Source organism: Eschrichtius robustus, chromosome 17 (assembly GCF_028021215.1).
Source record: "Eschrichtius robustus isolate mEscRob2 chromosome 17, mEscRob2.pri, whole genome shotgun sequence".
NCBI lineage: Eukaryota > Metazoa > Chordata > Mammalia > Artiodactyla > Eschrichtiidae > Eschrichtius > Eschrichtius robustus.
Window position 1 is genome coordinate 75,810,642 of NC_090840.1, and position 18,724 is coordinate 75,829,365.

The window sequence follows — 18,724 nt, forward strand, 5'->3', positions numbered from 1 at the left end:
AACTTTCAACTTACCTAACCTCTGAGAAAACTCATAAAATTTCTTTAATTTGCCTACTAGTGGAACAACTGCACCCCATGCCTTCTCTTGCAACTTCTCATCTGCTGGATGTTGGATGGCCTTCAAAATCCAAAGAATAAAAATAGTTAGATTTTTTTAAAAATCACAACAGTATTATTTTTACATTAAAATATAGGTTTGGGCAAACACAGGAAACCCTGGTACAGTCCATGAAATTCAGAATAATGGACCCAGAAATGCTAAGAGTGGCCTTCTCAACTCCATGGATACTTTAAACCTATTATAATACAGTCTTCGTTATTCTTGCAATGGATATGGATAGATGGGAAAAAAATGACACAATGTATGTTTGTTAGGTATATTATGCCTTGATACTTTTTAGAGCCACAAAAAGAAACCAAAATGTTTCCAATATCACAGACAAGCTTTCTTAGAAATTCTTTGTTTTAAGGATTATTTTCGTAGAATAAAAGGAAACCAAAAAAGGCAGGCAATAATGAAATGAGACCCAACTCTGGGAAAAGGCTAATAAACTTTCAATCATTCAAATTCCAGGGTCCAACCTAGTTTTTAAAAAGTTACCAAACACTTAAAAACCTAAATCAGCCTGAAAAATGTGATTCAGAAACTGTCACTTATCCCCTCCCTGTAACCAAAATCCTATTCTGGAGTCTAAGTTTTTTTAGGTTTTCCTGAATGAGGTGAAAAACTAGCTTCAAATGTGAAAGGGGAGAAAATAAAACATAATCTAGAGACTCTAAAATAAACATGAGTATGCTCTTTCTCTGTCCAGTCTTCCAAGCCATCAGGCAATCATTTGTAAATATAGAGGGTTATTCCCAAAGAAATATACTTTCTTGCTTTCATCTTCCTTTTGCTTACAGATGCCTTTCTTCACCGTTTTTCCACACCTTGGTTTGCTTTCTCTAACATCTTCAAATGAGCTAAACACACCATCTGAAAGGTGAAACGCATAACCAACGCCTGTTTATAACATATCAGAAATCTAAATGGCACATTTAGATTTTCCCAAGACACTAGTACTCTGACTCCATCCATACAAAACCAAAAAATAAGAAAGCAAAATAAAACTGAAGCCAGATAGATTTAGAAGATGCTTCAAATAAATTAGCTACAAACTAAATAAATGGGCTACACATTGTTTAAGCAATTTGCTTTATAAGCTTGCCATTGTATTCAAATTCTCTTGATTTTTCTTATATAAACAAATAGGAGTCTGAAATGAATCCCACTTATATGACTATCTAGAAATATTGTAATGTTAACGAAAACCAGACATTACAACATGTAACAACCCTTATTTCACATTGTATTAATGTGACTATTTCAAAGGGACTGTGATAGTATCCTGATGTATATGAAAAAATCCTTTTAGCCTCAAGTGCAGTCTCAACGGTTTCATACCAGGTAGTAAAAATTTGTTTATTACTTGGGAAATAAGCAGATAGACAGAATTTTAAAATTTATTTTCTTCTCCTCAGAAGTCTATCCAAACTTTCTTGCAAGGATCTAAAAATGATTTTCTAAATATCAACTCATTCTCGTAATATTAAAATGCTCCAGCAAATGTCACCCATTTTCATAACTGAATAGAGTTAACTATTTCCTTGGCCCTGCCTTGCCTGGATTTAGAACTGAAGACACTGTCTGCTCTTTTATGACATTTTATGGTTCTCCTTATAATTCTGATTCTTTCTCCTCTCAGATCAGTTTTACTGCTGTTAGATAACATTTCTGGTACAGCACCCATCATAGCCCAACATGAAAAAGGGCACTTAAGTAAAATGTCAATGGTGAGGTTGTCATGGAGCAAGTATTATAACTTTCATTTTCAAAAATGTTAAAACTGTTATGGATACATCAAAGCATTAGGAAAAGTTCTTATTTCCCTCTCTAGTGGTTTATTCTAGAGAATAAGCTTTATTTATTTAATAGATTATATCTTAAATCAAATTTTATTCAATTTTAGAATCATGTTTAATAAAGTACTATTTAAACAAATATATATATAATCCACATCATTAGCATAGTAATAACAGTAAACGCTCAGTCTATGTTCTATGTGTCAGCTTCTATGTGTCTTTGCTGATGGATTATCTAACTTTATCCTCAAAACGACTCTATGAATTGCTTCCACATTTTTGCTACGATGAATAAGGTGGCCGTAAAGGTTTTTACATTTACCTCTCTCTCGAATGATAGCCTTTTGGAGAATATTTTCTAAAATTACGTATCTGATAGAAGAGTATAAATAATTTTACACATCTAATTTTATACCTTGCCAAACTGACCTCCAAAAAGAGACCATTCTACAATACCACTTGCATTAAGACTACCTGTTTCTTCACAAACCAACCAATATTAAACTTTTAACACTTTATTACTGAATGCAGTAAAACTTCTTGACAGTGATGGGCATTTATTGTAAACCTGAACATTTTTCTATTGTGTGTTTTCTCATAGGTAGAATGGTTGTTCTACTAAGTCAATTAAGTCTTCACATTGACCTATGGCAGTTTTGGTAGTTATATCTGTTCTTTATATATTTGGTATATACTCAGCTTTTATATGTTTAGGGAACTTGAAATTCACAGAAATGGTTACATGCCTTCATTTACTGAGATCTTAAGGTTTTACTCAAGCTAATAATATTGGCAAGATTAATCTAAAGCTCTTGCATTTATTTCTTCAACAGTTACTAACTGCTTACTAAGCACTATACTAGGTGCTGATAACACAAAAATAAGTAAGAAACCAAGTTTACCCTCCTCAAGCTAGAGGTACAGCAGTGGAGATACAGACATCATATATCAATGGTTTAAAAAAAAGTGATGGCTACCATAAAAAAACATGTGCAAGGTGCTATGGCAAAAGAGTACAGGGAAGTAGAAGATGATTGGGATTTGAAGGAAGGATAGCAATTGAACAGGAAAAGAAAAAAAGAAGGGCATATTCCAGACAAAAACAAAGGCAAGTAACTGTACGTACGTAAGACACTCAGGAAACAAGCAGTCCAGTGAAGGAGAGGTAAAACATGGAATTCACATTATCTATAACTTCCCTGCTAATGATACCACCAACTGCTAATCTAAACTAGACACCATGGAATCATTTAACTCCTCCTCCTCCTTTACATTAAACATCCAGTCAATCACCCAAACCTGTGGCCCCTCAGTCCAAAACACTTAGTGACTCAGTGTCTTCAGGTGTGTGCGCTTATTTCTTCCTTTACTAGTACTCCAAATGTCATTAGAGGAATCAGGTTCCATATGGTCTGTAAACCCAAGAGATCAATCCTTGAAAACCTCCGCACTATTAGTTACAGAGAAGAATAACAGAAACAGAAGGGCAGGAAAAAAATGAAGCAACAAAGTGTGAGCTATGCCTTCAAGAAATGTAATGAGAAAAAGAGAGATAAGGTCCAGAGGCCAGGGAGTTTCTTTGGGTAGTACAGGACACTTGAGTATATGCGTACATGCACCGGGAAGGAGTCAATAAAAGAAAAAAGAAAGAAAATGTAATTAAGAGAAGGAAATTAAAAGAGTAAAGTTCCAGAGGAGGGTGGAGAACAAAGGTAGAGAAGTTAGTCTTGGTAAGAAGTAGGGACAGCTTCTTCTGAAAAAAACAAACAAACAAACAAAAACAAAAAAACCCAGAAGAAATGGAAAAAATGATGGATGGAAACCTGGATAAGTTCAGAGGTTTGGGAGAAGAAAGCTGAGGGAGACCACACCAAACATTTGCTCTGTGGTATCAAGTCATCAGACAGAGCTGAGGGGGTCCAGATCACAAGGATGGTTTCAGCTTTCTCCTAGGAAGCTTAGCAGGAGCAGAAAAATAGACTGGCAGGACAAAAAAAAGCCACAGAAAGTCTCATGTTCTCCCCTCCAAAACCAATATAAATAGCCACCATGGATACTGTAAATTTCAGGTGTGAGAATAAACCAAAAAAATAAACTTTTCTTTAATATATATAAATTACATATTTATAGAACCTTGTTTTCCTTTTACCCTTATATCACTGCAACCACTTTTGAAATAATACAAGTGATCTTCCTTTAAATAGAATATTTAATATGCAAACAGACAATAAAGTATAGAAAATAACAGAGATTAAAAAGAGGGACATAGTAATTTTTAGTTTACTGGAAAATGTATAAACATGCTTTACCTCTCGTATTTCATGGCCAGCTCCTCTATATGACTGCAAGTCCTCCAAGATGCCTTCTGCATCTTTTAGTACTACATTCACCTGATTATAAATTTCCTTCTCAGACTCTGTAGGCTGGGCATCTAAATAGCAGGAAAGCACAAGAAAATTTAGAGTCACATGATTTTTTTTTTTTTTTAGTACATGTATAACAGCTCTAAGCATTGATTAATCCGATTTTCTAAAGATGACTAACATTTTGTCCAGTGCTAACTTTGCACTTCTTAGAAAAGACTGACAATTTTTCCATAGTTCTACATTTGAATAACTATCCTCAAGTTTGTAAATATCACAAAGAAGCAAGGGAACACCAAACATTACTATTTAAGTTACAAAACATGATGTGGTATATTAAACAAAAAAGGATTATAATTCAAAAATTTTAACTGTGAGTGTTAATAATCACTGTTTCTACTATATGCATCACTAACAGTAATGACTGTAAATGTATGAGTAATGATCTATTTTAATGCAACAGAAATGAAAGGCCTATTAATACATCTTGCTCATCTATGGTTTAAGACATAAACTATTTTCCTATAAAGTTCATTTTAATGACTGAGTTTTGATATAAAAAAATTAGAAACTAAAAAAAAAAAAAGTTCTTAGGTGCTCCTTTTTTCTAAAGACCTTTATATTCTATACCAATGAACTTCTCTGCTGATGAACAAAAGGTCCAGATTCCTGTGCAGAGGAGTTCGAACTATGAAACTACTCCAGAATCACTAGGCTACTAAAAACTAGATACTTTAAGATACAATAGTATCACTGAAATTTTGAAATACTAAAGCAAAAACCGAGTTCCTATACACTTGGGACTGAGTGAGAGGAAAAATGGAAAATTATACTTATAAAAAACATAATCAGGAACACAAACATATGGGCATTTCCACTACCTGTGGTGTTAGCCACAAAACACAGGTTAATAGATGAATAATTCTGGATTTCTCTCTGTTAGACTCGAGGTGACAAAAATCCCATTTTCAATACCTTGGTCATTTGTTTCTCTAAGGATAAATCTTTTTTATTCAATACATTTGATTCTTTTTTTGGGTGGGGGAGGGGAGAATTGGCCACTCTGTGACGAAACTGAGTTTTTCATAAATCTTTCCAACTAGACTATATCCAATACTACAGATAAGGCATAAAGCACTGAAACTAATAAACATTATGATTACCATAATGTTTTAGAGAGCAACTTTGATGTCAGAATTCCTCCATGCTAAAATTTTCTCTTACTCTGGAGGTAGGGGAGGCAGACCAAATTTATAATACGAATTAAGAACATTTCTGATAAATCTCTTGTTCACCAATCATATAAAACTACTACCTAGAATTTTCTGCACATATTCCACCTCCCCATAAATACACAACGATCTATTTATTCCTTTCCTTAGAAAAATTTTACAAACTTAGTTCACACATGAAACTAGGAGTCCCGATGCCTAAAACCTGTAACTTTATTTTGTGCTTGGGGCAAGTCATAATTCAATTCCATTTATTAAACCTGCCAACTAGTCAAAAATATACCATTTATATTTTTTAAATTAACAAGTACAGTATCAATTTTAATTTCAACATACTTAAGACATTACTACAGCAACAATAAGTAACATTCACATGCAAAGCCAACTTAAGAATTTGTGTTTTCATATCTGTTCCCTTATTTTTCAAATTTCCTTTCAGAAATCATGTATTTTTTTTTTTTAATGAAAATGTTATGACAAAATAATTACACAAGAGGAGTCAACTGAAAAATTAAAAAGACCCTGTCTGTGTCCAAAGCTATAAAGGTATTACTAGGAGCAAATACTGATATTATAGTTAAATGATTTTTTAAAAATCAGAGTTTGTCATTTGGTAGTAGTATTTTTTCACATTTAGCCAGACCATGTTCTCCAAAGTCATAGTTAGACACACACTAAAAAAAAAAAAAAAAGGTACACCTCATAACTTTTATACTTACACCAGATGCAGTAGAGAAAAATAGTTTTACATGCAAAAACAGCAGTTTTATACTTTTCATACGGAATTGTGAAACTACAGACAAGCATAACATCAATAGTAGACACATATCATAGTTTGAATTCATGAAGTGGGAATTCATGACAAAGGACAATATTTTGACTATTATATAGTAAAAGATATTTGTGAAGTTTGAACATACTGAACTATGTATTTTGGGTGTGGTGACTAGCTGTTAACAGAAAAATATGACACTGAGAATTACATACAAAAGAAACATTATCAGATAGATTTAAATAGACCTTGGAAGTGGTTAATAATTATTAAAGGTTTAATAAATACCAAGAAATTTAAAAATAAAGGAGAAGATTCCAGTTTCCCCTAAGGGTGGAAAAAGTACCCAGCACCACACTGATGAAACATTTTTTAGACTGTCACAGGAAAGTCACATTTATAATTTTGAAAGCTGCTGAAGACTGCTGTAGAGATGAAGACAAACAGAAAATAGCAGACAGGTAAGCACTACTTTACTGATAGCAAGTCATGCAAAAAGGGTGAAATACTAGGGAGGGGAAAGGACTCCATAAAATAAAACATTTTTTTCCAAAAATGGTATCATATAATACAACCAAGACTTGTCACTTTGATTTTTCATAGCAAAAAATGAAAACTTTTATTACTTGAGGAAAAACATATCACTTAGCCAGCTAACAGACGGACATTCAATTGATTGCAACATGTATCTACTATACTACTGAGAGTAACCATAGTGATTACTCATCAAGCTTAGTTTTAAAAGCTGTTCAAGGGAAATTACAGCATATTTCAGTTGCTCGTACTATTTGAAGGTAAAATTAATTATTTTAATAAATTCACACTAGTTTCCTACAGAAGAGTCACTGAAAGTAATTGCTAAAATTGAAGCTGTTATGGTACAAAAGGAGGCAAAGGATCAGCTATGAAAGGAAAAAAATTAAAAGGCACGTAAAAATTGTAATTGTGATAAGGGGTCTGTCTGCTTTAATCTTGCATTCATTCATTAAAAATTTAGTCTATCAATCACCACAAGTCTCATCAAGGCAGGGACCTCAATGTAGAGTACATACCATTGTACAGTATGTAAACTCAGTACCTAGTAGATTTTCCATAATAAATATTTGTTGAATGAATGAGAAGGTACAGAGATATAAATATGCCTCCAGCATGTATTAAAGAAGGTTATTATGCATTTTTATCTCTAAATAAATATAATCCTACATCATTTTAGAAAAATAAATATAAGAAAATGCCACCAGAAATCTCCAAGTATGGGGCAAAAGCAATTGAAAATACACAAAAATAAAATGGAAAAACAAAGTTAGACTAAAAGAGTGGGTATTATCAATATTTTTTGTAAATGGGGGGTAAGCGGAACAGGCAACACAAAAGACACAAGAATTAGAAGAAATGTATGACTAAGTGGAAAGGCACTATAACAAAGAATCAAAGGAAGTAAGATTCATTTCTCACTTACAAATGACCACCTATATTTACTCTCCTATTTTGGCCTACCTGGAGATAACTAAATCAAGGTTAACTAATGAATGCTGAACTTCTATGATTACAGAGCACTATGCTAAGGTTGGGAGGGGACATAAAGATAAAAATCCCTCTTCTCCCAAGAAACAATCTAGTGAACTAATAGATATAGTAGTTACTCAGGCTAAAGATCTGTCATTAGAATGACCTATAAATTAACAATGTCATTATAAAATAAGAAATTTCAAGAACTAGAAGAGGTTGTACAGGCCCCAATTCACTGCTTTTAATATGTTGTCATTAACATAACTGCTGCCAAACTGTAGGGGGCAATTCTGGACTTACATATTAATTAAACCACTATTCTTAAAATCATATAGGTATAATTTGTTTTCAGAAAAAGACCCTCTTTCTAGTACATCGAGTAGATAATGATATGTTTCACTGAACACAGAATGTCATTTCACGCCTTAAGGCTTTTTTACATGTTGTTCCTTCTTTCTACAACATACTGCACTAAATTAGCCTGAAACATTCTAATTCACCCTTCACAACCCAACTCAAATATCACCATCAGAAAGTCTTCCATGCCCAATCTACTCACAGCTAGGTAAAGTTAATCCCCTTCCTGAACTACACCTTGAATGATGTAAATTATGTAAATAATTAGTTTGCATTTCTATCTATTCTAATGATTTGTATTTCTCTCTATTCTACTGAACTGAAAACTCCCCAAAGGTGAGGGTTGTAGCTTAGTTATCTTTGCATCCCCAGTACCTACTGGCTGGCATACAGGAGGCAAGGCTGAACTGAAGTGAAAAACAGTATGTGTGTGTGCAAGCACGTAAATTAAGGGATAATGATTAAAGACCGTCTTCATTCGGTAAACTACAGGATTCCACTAAATCATAGTTTAAAATTACTAGAATAGTTAATTTTTATACAGCTTGATGCAAAATGCCAGTACATCTGTCTGTATGGAACCATGCAGATGCACTGAGCTAGATTTAACCAATTAGAATGATGGAAATAGTAAAGCTAAATTATTCTGGTAACCTAAATATTACTGTTCATCTAGAAATAAATAATGTAGTACTAATACTCTATTTAATAAAAGGATATGATTTTACCCTCAGTAATCATAATGAACTGGCAAATCAACTGTGTTGGCAATTTTGAATCTGGTATAAAACAGGTTAAAGAAAGGAAGTTTCAAGGGGTCACTATAGTAGCCTAATGATTAAAATACACTTTTACAAATGCATATTTCCAAAAAGATGACAAATATTCAAATGGATGAGAGATAAAATTGATTAAGAGAACTCTGATGTTAGATTCAAAAGAAAACATTTAAAAATGTAACTAAGAATTAACAAGGGACAAACTCTGGCCTAGTCTGCAGTTTGTTTTCACTAAATTTCATTTACAGTGTACCAGTAAGTGTCAAACCAAAAGTTCTACATTGGCTGATATAAGCAACAAATATTTAATTTACATCTGCCTTTAAGACGTTAACACTTTATATGTAGTTCTTCATTGTTGGTTATTATTGTTCTTGTTAGCAATTTTTACCTTTTCCTGCTACTAAATTAGCTATTTAAATTTTAAGGATAATGATCTAAACTCCCAAAGATTAGAAAACCAAGACCAAATAATATTTTTTAAACTACAGTAAATTCATGCTTTTCACTTGACCACAACATAATGCTAGGTTTATAAAAAGATCAAGTGCCAAGTCTTGAACAAGATCTTGACTATATCAGAGCCAAGATTCTGCAAACGTAAGGAACTTGAGACAAAGAGTAAAAAGGAGACAGAATAGCAGGAAAATATACAACAGCAAGTTTGAAACAGATGCAAATAAACTAAAATACAGCTCTAATGTAAGTTGCCTCATCTGAAAGAATAATCTTCAAGTCAGCAATCTGCTCAACATCCCCAAGCTGATTAAAATTCATGCTAAACATGCATTTAAAACAGCACTGTTAAATTGTTGAGAAGGGTCAAGAAAACTACTATTCAGTAACATCGTCCCCTAAAAACCAAACAATATGGTCCTGATATTGACATTATTACTCTTTGCTGGCCTGCACACAGTACCCAAACTGTAACGGAACATTAATAGGAATGTAATAAAAGAAAAATATCAGAGACCACAAATTATCCCATCAAATGGAGATAAGCTATAAATTAATGTGCTCATATGAACTGTCCTGGTTTAAAGAAAAAATATATAAATTATTCATAATAGAATGAATTGTATAATATCACATAAACTCAACTGAAGTTGATGGAAAAATGCAATGTCTCTCTGTGGATTTATTTTAAGAGATTTATTTGTTTTAAAAATTAGAAAAGGTCTTAAATTTTAAGTATTTAAAAATCTGTTCAAATGTTTTAATCGCAGATGAAAATGCGGGGAGGGGGGAGGGGGTCACATGATTTATAACCTAAAAGCTCTCTCTTCACCCTTTCCTAACAATTTTCTAATGATGAGTTAAAATAGCAAGATTCACACTAAAACACCAATTTAATATCACTGTTCCCAATTTGACAACCAGACAAGCTAAAGCAACACTGACAGCCAAAAAAGCAAAAGCTTTTCAACATGCACAGGGGTCAATGACACTTACCTGCCACTCTTAGACCATATTATAATAGGTCATGCAACATAAAACAAACAGAAGGCAAATTACTTAAAGGTCTGTGAACCCATTATTTTTCTTTTTAGAGTTAGAAAAAAAATGAATTCCTGAAATAAATACATATAATGAATTTAACTTTTCAAATTAATTATCTGCAAAGATTAAATAATTAAGGTTCACACTTACCTTTTAATATTATGCCCAAATTACTGAGCTCTGAATGGCCTTCATGAACAGATTTTGTATTCAAAATATTTCAATAGGTACACAGAGTAACTGAAACCAAGTCAATTTTTCTCAACTGCAATAAATTTTTCCCCAAATATTGCTTCTGGTTAACAAAGCTTGAAGTAGCATTTGTCCTTTCCACCAAAATTTTTTCATAAAAATGTTTTCAGAGAATCTCAAATATTTTCATTAGAGATCTCAAATTATAAAATAATGTCCAACTAAGAGATATGAGTCTCTTACAAAAATTCAAGTAAACACATTTTATCACAATTTAATCTATAAAATATGACTTCCAGTTCTAGAAGGCACCAGAAATTTTACTCAAACAATTCATAGCTCAGTCATGCAAAGCAAAAGTTAAAAAGATGGCAAAGTGAAAACATTCATTTAGTGCAAGACAAACGCAGTCTACTGCAGGCAAAGAAAAATAGATATAAAATCATCTTCTCACTTTCAAAATCAAGGAAAAAATTTGGCCCCTGCTCAAGGTCTGTGCATGTCAAAACTTTAAGAAGATTCCCCATGTTAAGGTACCTGTCAAGACAAGAATGAGAAAAGAGAAAATATCCCTTTATAAAAAAGAACATCTGAAATTTACTTAGAAAAAAAAAAAAAAAGTAACAGGGAAAATGTTCATTAGGCCATGAATTCGTCCTTCAGGTTACCCAGACTGTGCTCTGGCAGACAGCAAACCGGGTTCTCAAGGTGCTGATATGTAGGACCTAGAGGTGAAATGTAGTTTTCCTGTACACAATGGCACAACTGTTGCTCTAATTCTTCTTAAAATTCTCCCAAGTTTCATTAATGGCCTTATAATGAAAAATTCTTTAAGTATTCCAATAGTGCTAGTATTCTGAAAAAGAAATTTCTGATCAAGAATTATTCACATGTAATCTTGTTTAATATTGCATTGAAACAACAATTTATTTCAAAGCCAAATATTAAGAGTTTTGGCCACAGCTCACCTTTGCATTTCACCTTAAAATAGCAGAATATTAAACTACTTCCTGTATGCCATTAAATAAAGCATATTATTTCTAACCAAATTTGGATTCTCAGTAATTTGTGGAGGTTACTTAAAGTATTGATTCTGGATATGCAGCACAACTCTGATTTTTCATAAAAATTATCATAGGATTATAAGCAAACAGATTGTTGGGCATAGTCACTAAGGCATACTATTAGAATGTTCATCATAAGGCTACTTGCTTCATGGACTAATGAAAGGACAGCACTGGCTACAGACTCAACATGATTTCAGCAAATGAAAAACTAAATTATACATATGATGGTGATGCTTGCCTACGATTAAGAAAAAAGTCATGCAAACTTTGTTTGATCCCCATACTTTATTAACAAATAGTCTGGCTGGCCTTCACTGTGGTGTGAGTATAATTAATCTTTCACCTTTACCATTATGCACCAGCCGTGAAGGGCTAAGAGACTTACTTTCAAAGTCCAAGAAAAAATGTGCTGCATTGTGGTCTATGTCCCTGGTTAGCACCTTAATGAGATTACCCATGCCAGCAAACCTAAAAATAAAAATGGCAACATCATTTAGTTCCAGTAAAAAAGTTTTTAAGCAGAGGCCTGGGATTCGGCAAAGGCTGGCTTGCTCATAATTACCAACAGGTGCAGGTTTATATGCTTCTGGCGTTGAAAATTTGGAATAACAAAAGCACATTTGGCTCTGAGTTTATAGCTCTTGTCCCTCTTTTCCACATATCAAAAAAGTTACATAAAACAAAACTGGCAAAAAGATTAGATTTTTACATATAACTTGCAATATTTACATTTGATTAATATCTATGCTAGTGTTACTCCTTTAAAATGTTTGAGGCATATATTCTCAATTTAAATTAACATCAAAAATAGATTTCTCAACTAAGCAAATATTGAGACCATTATTCTTAAATAATAGGGATATTGTCCTTGCAGAATCAAATCCTATTGGGAATACATGGAAAACAGTACTCAAACCACATAAAGACTGAAGGGAGATATCAATTAATGACCCATTTTTAAAGTTTTACCACACATAAACCAGTATTTCTTACATTTTCTATACTCCTAAGAATAATCAAACTTTTTGTTATTTAACTCATAGATTGATTATTCAACAATATCAACTGTATACAAAATATGTAACTTAGAAGTTAACACAGCAAACAAACACAAAGGGAGCCAGCAATTATTACAACTTCATAAATTTGCAGAGGAAAAATAATGCGATGGTATAAATCTTGCCCAAGAATTTGCCATGACTCAGTGAGGATGAAGGTGGAAGGAGGGGGTCAGGAACATCCAGGAAACCAGATTCAAACCTTGTAGTTGCAGTAACTATAGGAAAGGCAGACTATGGTATCACAGGCATCCCATCCCCTCCCCTCCCCCAATCTCCATACTTTTTCTCCAAATATGGAACTATTGGTAAATGTAAATGAAACAAAATACAAAAGTAACAATATTCTTATCAATGAAAAAAAAAACACCTTATTGCTCACCCCTATTACAAGAAATCTGAAAAGAGCGCTCTGGCCAGCTGTGCTGTGCCCCCTTCCTCCACTTACTCTCTAGACAACGGCATATGTTCCTCACTTAAGCTTCGCAAAGAGGAAGTAACAGTATTTGTGTAACAGTTATTTGCCTTAGAGATCAAAATCTGATGGACTGACACACACTTCTTAGAAATGTTAAAAGCAATCTAATTTATTCACAAATATGGTTAATAAGAAGGAGCCCCTCTTTTAAAATGATGCCCCATATGGGAGAGGTCGGGATCTATGTTATTTTTGATATTAAAATCCCTATTACACAGAATTTCACTGGAAAGGTTCTGTACAATGTATGACACAGATGGACTATGTGAGATTAAAAAAGGGAAACATTTCATCTTAATTATCGTTTACACTGTAAAAAAGTTTAATAATACCAAACTTTTATATATAAGGAAAATATAACCATTTTTCCAAAATCATCACATCCAAATAATTACCTTAAATTGTTACTAGATCTATTCAATAAATTATTTTAGGAACATTTGGAAAAAAATATTTCACAGCTTCAATTTTTAAAAGCTTTCAAATATACACGGAGTATCTGTTTCCAAACATATATAAATTCTCTCACTAACAAGACCCAAGACCAAATATACAAAGAATTACCTAGTGGTATCAAAACTTCAACCACAGATGGAAAATCAGTATGAGAGAGGGCTGTAATCGTCTTTAAGACAAAAAGGCCGCACACACTTGGTGTTAAAAGAGTTTAGACTATGGAATCAAACCAAAATTCCAACTCTAGCTAAATAGCTGTTTGCCCTTGAGGATGGTAGTCAACCTTTCTGGAACTCATTTTCTTCCTCAGTAAAACACACATTTCATTGTAACCATCTTAAATAAAGGGTTATTAGGAGAGTTCAATGAGATTAAACACTGACTTCTTATTAGCACAGTGTATGGCACACAGAAAGCATTCAATAAAAATGCTGCCTGTTGTTATAACCCCAAAATCACAAAATAACTTTAAAAAAATAACAATGGCTCTACTTCTTTTAACACAACCCACAGTCTTCAATCTGTCAATGAATCTCAATGTTATAAATCAGAGTAAATCACAAAACCCACTTTTAGCTCTCTTTTGTCAAGAATATTGCTAAAATGCTGTCCTAAAATTAGTCCGATGAGAGCTTCATCAGGTACAGGAGAGAGGGAGAAGGGACAGATTTAAGTTTCCTTACCTTTGTACTTGTATGCACACAGTTGATCCTCAGGGAAAATACTGAAACTATCCAAGTTTGCTCCATTTTTCTACATCTACTTCTGCAAATTCCTTCCATTATTTAGTCCTTCTTTCGAGGCACCCCAGCCTAATGTGACCCTAACACCCCTCACCCTGCATCATACTTGGTCCTGACCTATTCACTCCTCACAAGTACTCACAAAGATTCGGAATTTTTTTATCTCTTCATCCCAAACAGTGACTCTTAGCTAGAAAATGGCCCAGTTTATCTAGTACAGGTTTCTCAACCTCAGCTCTATTAACATTTGGGGCTGGGTAATTCTTTTGTTGAGAGGGGTCCGTCTCACACTGTTAAGATCTTCAGCAGCATCCTGGGCCTCTAACACACTGGATGCCGTAGTAACCCACCACACAAGCTGTGACAACCAGAAATGATTCTGGATGGTGGCAAATGTCTCCTAGGGGGCAAACCCTACAGCACAAAAGAAAGAGGCTGTGCAGGGCTTCCCTGGTGGCGCAGTGGTTGAGAGTCTGCCTGCCAATGCAGGGGACACGGGTTCGAGCCCTGGTCTGGGAAGATCCCAAATGCCGCAGAGCGGCTAGGCCCGTGAGCCACGACTACTGAGCCTGCGCGTCTGGAGCCCGTGCTCCGCAACAGGAGAGGCCGCGACAGTGAGAGGCCCGCGCACCGCGATGAAGAGTGGACCCCGCTCGCTGGAACTGGAGAAAGCCCTCGCACAGAAACGAAGACCCAACACACCCAAAAATAAATTAATTAATTAATTAAAAGGAAAGGAGGGGGGAAATTGATAAATGAAGATTAGTGTTACTATACGTATACAAATACATATTAAAAAAAAAAAAAAAAAAAAAGAAAGAAAGAAAGAGGCTGTGCAGGCAACCCACATCATGTGTGTCTCCGAACAAAAACTCATGGAATTTTTCAAAGCTCTGAGAACAGTTCATTATAATATTATCAGTTGTCATACCTTTTTATAAGAATAAACAGAAAAATTAAAACCATGTCCCTGCTGTCTTGCATAGTTTAACTCTTCAGTCAAAAACAAAACCAAACCAAAAAACCTCTCCATCCCCTCAGTGTGACTGATTTCAATGAATATGACATAATGGCTACTTGGCAGTTCTGCAAGGTACCAGACTGCCTGGGTTCAAACCCCTCAGCTCTGCCACTTTCACGCTCTGGGACTTTAGTCAAGTGTCCTAACTTCTCCATTCCTCAGTTTTCTCATCTATAAAATGTGTATAATAATAATATCCACTGCAGAGGGTTCATAAAATCATTAAATGGCAAAACATTTAGTATCATGCCTGGCAAAGTGTTTGCTGCTCTCACTCTGGCTGTCGTTAGAGTGACCTGACTGACCCCCAGGATCTGTCCCCGGTAGCAGAACCTGTGGATGTGAGGCTTTGGAGCGTGTGGCAGCTGTATTTCCTGCCCTAGAGGAAGCCAGTCTGTTACAAAAGAATGAAGCCAACATGCAGTGGAGAGCCTCAGAAAGCGTTCACAAGTCCTTAATTTCTGATTCTATTTGTTCCCAAGTTTCAGCTGCCATTTACCTCAGCTGAGTTTAGATTTCCCTCTGGTTTTAACATACCCTCGTTTCTTTCAATTTCCCTTTTACCTTTTTAGTTGAGTTGGGCTTCTGTTATTTGCATCTAAAAGAGTTCTGACTAATATGATTTCTAAATTTCAGATGAATAAATAAATCTGATACAAAGGATATAAAAGATTTTTCAGAGTATATAAAACTTGGTCCAAAATACTGATATACTTTAAAGGCACTATTTCAAGGTAAATAATAAAAATTACAACTTAGGATAATAAACTGTCTTCCAATCTGAATTTAGGAGGAAAAAACTAAAGAATTTTCTTTCAATGCACTTTTTATTGTAATCCTTGGATTTAAACTAAATATTATAAATATTTAATAAATAAGCTAAGAAGAAATTTGATACACAGAAGTCAGATATAGTTTGCTTTGAGTGTGTGCAATATTTTCCGCGTCTTTTTGTGACTACGAGCTCTCACATTATGTGTTTGTTTCAATGTTGGAGGCTTATCTGGAAAGGAGCATGCTCTTCCTGGCCGGTAGTCTGTGGAATGTGTCTCTGAGCTCACGAAAGGCATTTAATAAATACATCGGACCATTTTCCCAGAAAACATCTGAAAAGAAGTTTCCTTAACTAGAATAATAGAAGCCACTAGAAACACAAATACATGGTACCGTTAATATGTTACTTCATCTCTCTTTCTAGAAAATTCCTAAGAGACGCTGTTACTTCATCTACTCTTTTGGGCTCAGGGGGGTTTTATAAGGCTGTCTCCTATGCCTGGAATGCCACTTCCAAGGGCTCTCCCACGGCTGGCTTCCGTTCACCCTTCAGGCCTCACCTCAAATGCCCCTCTTCAGAGAGGTTTTGTCTGCCAACCTCACCAACAGTAGTTGCGCCTAACACAATCTAAGTGACTATGTTTGTTTAGTGTCAGTTTTCTTCACAGCCAATTTATAAATTTAATAAATACTTCTTGGTGGGGGAAGAAGGAAGAAAACCTCATAAACATACTGACAAGATTCACTATAAACCACGGTTTCTTAAACTCGGCACTGTTAACACGCGAACCATATAATTCCTTGTCGTGGGGCCGTCCCGTACACTGTGGGATGTTTAGCAGCATCCCAAGGCCGCTACCCCTTATCGACACCTGGTATCACCCCACGCCCAGCTGTGACCACCAACAATGTCCCGAGGTAGCGCCAGATACTCCCTAGGGGGCAAAACTGCCCCCAGTTAAGAACCACTGCTGTCAACGTGTGACCACAGACGTGAAGCGCACTCGAGGTTAGCCTGGCAATCCTACTCCTACCTGCAGCCGCTCTACTTCCCCCTCCACCAGCTGACCTTTCCCCAAGGCTTTTAAAAAATATCTCCTCAAACCTCAATCTATCTTCCATCCTCACATGAAGAAATGACCTCCCTACATCTTTTACCCGCAAAAACCAAGAAAAGGAAACACCTACTATCCTTTCTACCCCCCTTTCTTCATCAGTAACCACTCACTTTACCTCTGCACCTGTTCCTGATAGACAACCTTTCCTCAGGGCACCCGTTCTCCTACTCTCTATATGAAAAGCAAAGTTTCACGTCCCCTCTCTGACCACATCGTCCTGCCCGTCTTCTTCATAGCCACCTGTCAAATGAGCTGTCTGTAGTTATATCTTCCTACTTTTCCTCTTCTCATTGTCTCAACTCATTCCAATCTGGCTTTTACACCCACCACTACGATGAAGCTGGTCCCTGTCAAGCTCACGGAAACCTGCATCTGGCGAAATCCAAAGGGCAATTCTCACACCTCAACTCACTGGACCTCTTAATAGCCTTTGACCCAATTTATCATTTGCTCCTTCCCGACACACTTTCTTCATTTGACATTTAGGACACCACACTCTCCTGAGCTTCCTTCCTGCTTTATGGCTATTCTTTTTCTGGATCCTTTCCTTTGGCATACATGCAGTTATTTCTCCCACCTTAATACAGAACAAAAACCTATCTTCATTCTATTTCCCTCCCCAGCTCCCACCCTATTCCCTGCTTCTCTGTGCAGCAAATTCCTTAAGAAGAGTTGCCTACACTCATTGTCTTTTATTTCTCTCCTTCTACCCTCTGTTAAGCCCACTCCAACCTGGCTTTTTGCCCAATCCTATACCACCAAAATTGGTCTGGCAAGGTCATCAAATAACATCCATTGCTAATTCCAGTGGTCAATACTCAAGTCCATACCTTATTTCACCTGTCAGGAGCATATGACACTCTCTCCTCAATATACTTTTATCATTAGCTTAAAGGATACCCTGCCTCACTTCCTTCACTGCTATACCAGTCTGGTTCGTACCACCATTACCTCTTGCTCAGATTACTTCCAAAGCCTCCTAACTGCTTCTACCTTTGCCTCCTACTACAATCTCTTCTTATTATAAGAGGCAAAGCAATCTTTTAAAAATACAAATGGACCACATCCTTTCTGCGCTCAAAAACATGCAATGGCTTACTCCTACATTCAGAATAAAATCCAAACTCCTCACCAGGTCGTACAAAACCCTACCTGATCTGTCCCCAACTCACTCTGGCTTCATCTCCCATCACTCTCCACAACAGCCTGTTGCAGTTTCTCTAACACAGCAAGATTTCTCTCTCCTTGGAGCCTCTGTACACCTGCCTTTCCCTGGCCTGGGATGCTTTGTCCACAGACCTTTAAATGACAAGCTACTGCACTTCATGTGGTCGTTGCTTTAATTAGACCACCTCAGAGAGCACTTCCTTCACCAAATCCATCCATAATACCTCTTCCTCC

At 35.4% G+C, this 18,724-nt stretch overlaps 1 protein-coding gene across 5 annotated transcripts in view; it reads right to left on the reverse strand.

Annotated features, from left to right (window-relative positions):
* The window catches only part of CYRIB (CYFIP related Rac1 interactor B), a 147,040-nt gene that overhangs the window by 20,095 nt on the left and 108,221 nt on the right, over nt 1-18,724 (reverse strand). For 3 of the 5 annotated variants that reach the window (XM_068526018.1, XM_068526019.1, XM_068526017.1), the window contains 3 exons: nt 11,063-11,145; nt 4,214-4,335; nt 15-120 (listed from right to left, as the gene is read on the reverse strand). In XM_068526018.1, the coding sequence (XP_068382119.1) occupies nt 15-120; nt 4,214-4,335; nt 11,063-11,135 (301 nt within the window). In that variant the 5' untranslated portion in view covers nt 11,136-11,145. Of the gene's footprint in view, nt 1-14; nt 121-4,213; nt 4,336-11,062; nt 11,146-12,060; nt 12,144-18,724 lie in introns of those variants that run through there. The other 2 variants (XM_068526020.1, XM_068526021.1) reach the window with 2 other exon arrangements.